Genomic DNA, 6,181 nt, shown 5'->3' on the forward strand with positions numbered 1-6,181 from the left:
CTCCTTTCCACCTTTCCGACTTTGTTTCCTCAAACCTAGTCTTAGAAAAATGCATTACTTAGTTTTTCTCCAGCCCCTTATATTATCATTCAATCCTTCAGGCACATTATCCATAAGCAGATTTGACGATTAAGGTGTATGGTTGTCTTTGCTTACACTTTCCATTTGTTTGAGGTTGATTATTTGATGGTAACTTCAGATTTCGCTTCTATGCTCCTTACTCTGAAAGCCGCCCTTCAGACCAATATAGCTCTTAAAAAATCGTTCGAACATGTAAATTATCAGCTTTGTGCTTTTGAAGAAAAGTTTAAAATTCGAGCTAATCAAGCTATCATCAATTAGTCTTGTGCAATATGGTGTTCAATTATATGCTTTCACCCTGGAATATGTACATCTTGGTTGCAGCTTTGCTTTAGCTTTCTTCAGTCATGGCTGTTGATACTTTCAAGGAATCGCCCGGTGCGTTGATGGAGATTTGGAAGCAGTTGCCTTATTCATTTATAATATTCTCAATGCCGTTGTTAACTCAGATGATCATTTGTTGTAATATAGCTACTACTGTTATACCAGAGAACATTGCATCTGCTGTCATATAATTGTAAATGTTTATTTATGTTAATAAAATGCTTCTTAATTGTGTTTTCTGAGTAGATTGTGTTACAATTTTTGCAAAAATTGTAACACAATCTACCCAAAAAGCACGGCTAAGAATTCTAATGAATTGTGGAAAACTACTATCTACAATAAAATGCTTCTTTCAATATAAAAACTTTCAAGTCATAAGAGATGAACTGAGATCCTAAGAAATATTAATGGAATGGATACCGACGAGTCTTTTATTCTTTTAAAAAAAGAGAAAAAGGAAAGAAAAATGAAAGTCGTTGAACCTTGTGGGAAAAAAATCTAGATAAAACAGCATAAACTCGTACACGAAAGCTTGCACTGTCACTTTGATATGAACGACCTCCGCATTAAATTGAATGACAGAAATAATTCAAAAGAGAAGAATGGCGCAGCATGAAAGGCAGATGCGCGGGGCCACGTAAGGTGCGGCGGAGGCAGAGGGCCAGATGTCCCCCACTAGATCTCAGGATCGATTTTCGGGCCCGCCGGATCATTCAACCAATACAGACTTTCCTTCTGGAAGAGACGCGGCAAGGGTGTCACATCTCCGTCAGCCTGCCTTGATTTTCAATGCAGTACAGTACTAAAGGTACTGTCCAGACTCTTCTACATCCAGCTAGGTTTAGTTTTTTTTTTTAAAAGAGAGTTCTTGATGAAAATTTATTGTTTTTAATGGAAGTTAGGGTTTAATTATGAATAAAAAGTGATTTTTGGATAAAGTTAGGGTTTCTGAGGAAAATTAGGATTTAATTTTAGTCGTTTCAGACTCTGTGACATCTTCTTTAGCCAGCCTTCGAGATTTAATCCCACGATGGACTAATGTACAGTGCGTGTACTATTTCTGTCTCTTCCATTTCCAGGTAGGGTTTTATTTGTGAAAATGTGTTTTTAGTGTTCTGATGAAAATTAGGGTTTAATCTTTGAAAATTTGAGGCTCTGCTGCGGCAGATCTAAATTAACATTTTGCTAATTCCATTGCTGTCTTTCCGCTTCGTAACCGTGGTACGTGATTTGACTAGTCGCACCTGCAACCCAATTAATTGATTCTTCCATGGAGTACGTCTCTCTCTCGGAGATTGCGCTGAGGATAGAACGACTTTTCACAATTTTATGATTCAAAATACACGATGGCAGAATGGAATGACTTCTCTTCTTCTTTTGTCTGTAAGATTTTGGGATTTGAGCTCTGAATTAATTATATGTTTTGGATTTTGGGATTTGAGCTCTGAATTAATTATATGTTTTGGATTTTGTGCTTTGAGCTCTGAATTAATTATATATGTTTTGGATTTTGTGCTGAGAAGATAAAAGTATTGCAGTCAAATTCCATGCAGTCATGGGTGAACTTGTGGACTGTCAAATTTTACTTGTCAATTTTCTGATTTTATACTTTTCAGACGTTTTAAAGAAATCCGTCCCTTTCCAGAAAAGAAATAGAGAGTTATGAGGAATGGGCTTGCGGGAAACTTGTTATTAGATTTTTTTACTCATTAACTTTCTTTTTCTAAAATTTTAAATGATTTTTTTCATAGAATAATTTCAATCATTTATAATATTGTTTATTAGTAAGGCTAAGTATTGTTCTATTACTTTTTGAATTGCTAATGTTAATTAGTGATTAAATGAATTGTCATTAATCAATCAAATTTATATATATATATAATCTTTTATTATACATATTTGATTTCTAAAATATACATGTTAAATTTTTAACTTTACAATTTGTGTAAATTATTTTTCTTTGTTTTAATTAGATGAATCAATTGATGCCTTACTTGCAGATTTATGATTTCTGAAATATGATATTCTATAAAATATATTTTAAATACCTCATTCCTAATTATCAACAAATGAATGTTATCAAAAATTTTAAAATATATTACAATGTGTAAATCTTAGGTGAGATCAATGTGGTTGTATAGATGCTTCTTACATCATGAGAAATTATGGAGTTGATGAATGCTTATAAAATATGTTTTAAACAATATATATAAAATTATTGCACAAAGAACAAGACTACTATATAGTTATAAAAATAATATATATAATGTATATAATACAATTACAACTAAATTTAAATTCAAAATAAAAACTAATGTTGCTTAGAGGCAAGTACTAAGAAACTATAGAGTTGATGAATCATTATAAAATATGGTTTAAACAATATATAAAAAATTATTGCACAAAGAACAAGACTACTATATAATTATAAAAATAATATATTTAATGTATATAATACAATTACAACTAAATTTAAATTCAAAATAAAAACTAATGTTTCTTAGAGGCTAGTACTAAGCCACTAAGTGGCACTTGTTTGTTATGTTAGATTTTTTTCTTTTGGCAAATGGGATGACTTCTTTCTTTTCTTAAATTTTTTAGGGTTTTTAAAATTTTATGGATGATTTTATCATTTATAATTTTGTTTATTAGTCCCTATCTTATATAAGGGAGGGAAGTAATGTTCCCTTGTGACCCCCTTAATTTATTTATGCAAAAATTGGAGGTTGGATTTAAAAAATCAATCATGACAGTTCTATATAATTTTGATTTTGTAATTGATCCTCCGATTTACTTGTATTTTCATAAATTAAAAAATTAAAAATTTAAATTTACCCAAACTGGTTTTATCAAGGGTAGATATATTCTTGAGAATCTCATAACTAGCTGGGAAGCCATGGATTGGTCTAGATACTCTCATCAAAACTCTGCCATGCTCCTTTTGGATTTTGAGAAGGCTTATGACAGGATTGAATGGAGATTTATCCTTATGATGCTGGATGCTTTTGGTTTTCCTCCTTTCTTTTGTAACACCGTGGCTATGCTTCTTAATGATGCTTCTGCTCAGGTTGAGGTCAATGGTATTCTTTCTGCTCCTTTTTCTCTTGGGAGATCCATTAGGCAAGGGTGCCCTCTGGCACCCGCTCTCTTTGTCATAGCTTCGAAAGCTCTTTATTATATCCTCAGAGATAATTCCTTATCTTCGGAGGTTAGAGGTATTTATCTGCCTAATAATGAAGAGCTCATCAATTGTCAATTTGCGGATGATACCGCTTTATTCCTTGAACTTTCAGAAAATAATTTCAGGAACATGCAAGTTAAACTCAATCTTTTTTGTTCTATTTCTGGGGCTAAGATATCTCAAGCTAAATCAATTTGTTTAGGTTGGGATGAGCGGCCCCCGGACTGGTTTCTCCAATACAATTTTAAATGGGGTGGTCCTAATAGGATCATTAGATATCTTGGCATCCCTTTCTCGGTGGAGCCTAACCTCAAAGACATGTGGTCTTGGGTGAAAGAGAAGATTGATAAAAAGCTGAACAAATGGCATAACAGGGCGTTATCTTTGGCAGGCAGAATTCAGGTTTGCCAGAAGATATTGTCCTCATACACCATATATTATTCTTCTACTTGGTGTTTTAATAACTATCAGATTTCTGAAATCCAGAAGTCCATCAGACAATTCCTCTGGTCTAATGGCAAAGGGAATCGAAAGATCCACTCTGTTAAGTGGGCTTGGTGCCACACTGACAAGACCCTTGGGGGACTTGGGCTGAAGGATTTAAGAACTCAAGGTATATCCTTGTCTGCCAAGTGGATTTTTCAGTCCATGGAGGGTGATTCTCCTTGGAAAGTGCTAGTTAGGAGCAATATTGAGAGGGGTGTTCCTAGAAAAGCTAAGTCTTGGACTAGCCTCCCCTTTTGTGACCTCATTCTTGGTAATTTTACTGTCATGGTTCAAGGCTCTGTGGTTTTCAGGTCTATTTGGAAGGCTTGTGATCATGTTAGGAAATTCATCACTAACAAGGAGTTTCATTCCAATATTCAACTCCATGGTGAAAGATCCATTTGGTGGAATCTCCACCTAAATGGTAAACCTTTGGCCCTTACCCAAGGGTGTTCTACCAGGTAGTGGGCTAATAAAGGTATTAAACAATTTATGGATCTCTTTGAGTATGATCAAATTATGCCTTGGGATATTCTTAAGGATAAATATGCTATCCCGGATTCCCATAGAAGAACTTATAACATGATTGTGCAAGCTTCTGTTGGTCTTCCCACTGTTTGCCACACTGATTCTCTCAGGTTCCTGAAGTGCAAATGGCTTGGTGGTATCATTACTACTCTACTCAAAGCTAAGAATATTTATAAAATCATTGATTGTAATATTGATATTATCAATCATATTAATGTTGTTTGGTACTCTTCTTATGATGTTGATGCTTTGAAAAAGTATTTTGATATCTTGTGGAAGAATCCTGTGGAACCCAAGATTAGATGTTTCAAATGGTTAGTTTTGTTGGACAAGCTACCTATAAAGAGAGATTTTGTTAATTCTGATATTTGTAACTTGTGTAGAGTTCTTGAAACTGGTAGACATATCCTTCTTGATTGTATTTTTGCTAAAGAAATATGGAAAATGTTTGGCATTGTTTATCCTATTAATGTTAATATTTTTGATATTATTTCTGGTCATATTAATGGTCTTCCTGAAGATACCAATTTATTTTGGAATATATTGTCATCTAACATTCTCTGGCAAATCTGGAAGTGCAGGAACGAGGAAAGGTATCAAGGTAAGCATAGGGATCTTACTGATTTTTTTCGAAAACTCACTTACTTTAAAATCTTCTTGCAGGTGCATACTACTATGATGATTGAACGGGACAATATGAGGAGGTTCCTTTGTGATGGGCATGCTGCTCTTTACTACCTTGAGCTTAAGCGTGGGTACCAGTGGCGTAGTACTTTGGATGATCTGCATGTTTTTGAGCAAGCTTGCAATAGATTGAACAAATATATTAGAGAAAAAGGGAATGCTAGAAAAGAAGAGTTATTTATGATGGTGCAGATTCAAGGGCATAAAAGTATAGTTTGGATGGAAGGTCCCTTAGGCTGGACTGCCTGGGTTGACAATCACTATGATCTTCTCAACTAGATAGTTTTGCTTTTCCTCCTTTTGTTGCTTTGTATGTTCAACTGATACTTTCTCGTCTGGGTGAGGCTTGGCCTCCTTATGTATATTCGTATTGATACTCTGGTGTTTTTTCTGGTTCTAAAACTCTTATTTCTAATATTAAAAAAAAAAATTTAATTTGGATACCACATATATTATAGCCGTCACCCAAATTTTTTTAAATTGTTTTTAGCTTTGAAAAGTTTTTTTCATTTTGTAAGAGGGAATACTAATTTTACTTATGACTCTTAAGCCTTTGCCTTTTTTAAGTAAGTAATGGTCTAATTGTGTCCTACTAGCTATCAAATAATTTTAGAATAAATTTTCTTATTGCAAATGATAAAAATTACATGCATTAGATTTATTTTTATTTAAAATAAAAGAAATTATTTACATAATTTTATTTATTTCCTTTGATTGAAAAGAAATAAATGATTTTCTATAAATATTTCTCCTTTTTATTAAATTTTTTATTTTATTTTACAGTTTTATTATATATATATATATATATATATATATATATATATATATATATATATATATATATATATATATATATATATATATATATATATTATAGAACTATATTATCTATTATAT

General features: G+C 32.7%; 1 protein-coding gene across 3 annotated transcripts; it reads left to right on the forward strand.

Moving 5' to 3' along the window:
- Positions 1-960: 960 nt before the first annotated feature.
- LOC149551233 (uncharacterized) lies at positions 961-5,732 on the forward strand. 3 transcript variants are annotated; one of them, XM_089789648.1, is made up of 4 exons: positions 961-1,213; positions 1,390-1,484; positions 1,644-1,788; positions 5,264-5,732. In XM_089789648.1, exons 3-4 carry the CDS (start codon positions 1,735-1,737, stop codon positions 5,561-5,563), a joined length of 354 nt encoding a protein of 117 aa, XP_089645774.1. In that variant the 5' UTR covers positions 961-1,213; positions 1,390-1,484; positions 1,644-1,734; the 3' UTR covers positions 5,564-5,732. The 3 variants fall into 3 exon arrangements, 2 of the variants coding, with proteins under 2 accessions (XP_089645774.1, XP_089645775.1); XR_016353283.1 differs by lacking the exon at positions 5,264-5,732 and having other exon boundaries at positions 1,644-2,035; XM_089789649.1 differs by lacking the exon at positions 961-1,213 and having other exon boundaries at positions 1,259-1,484.
- The last annotated feature ends 449 nt before the right edge of the window (positions 5,733-6,181 follow it).

Source organism: Cupressus sempervirens, chromosome 6, assembly GCF_028749045.1.
Source record: "Cupressus sempervirens isolate cs-2001-9-10 chromosome 6, ASM2874904v1, whole genome shotgun sequence".
In the NCBI taxonomy this organism is placed as follows: domain Eukaryota; kingdom Viridiplantae; phylum Streptophyta; class Pinopsida; order Cupressales; family Cupressaceae; genus Cupressus; species Cupressus sempervirens.

What these genes read in the sequence shown, in the direction of transcription:
- LOC149551233 (XM_089789648.1), top strand. Translation starts at nt 1,735, where the DNA reads ATGATTCAAAATACACGATGGCAGAATGGAATGACTTCTCTTCTTCTT. An exon ending in CTTCTCTTCTTCTTTTGTCT is followed by an intron (nt 1,789 to 5,263) that starts GTAAGATTTTGG and finishes ATCTTCTTGCAG; the next exon opens with GTGCATACTACTATGATGAT.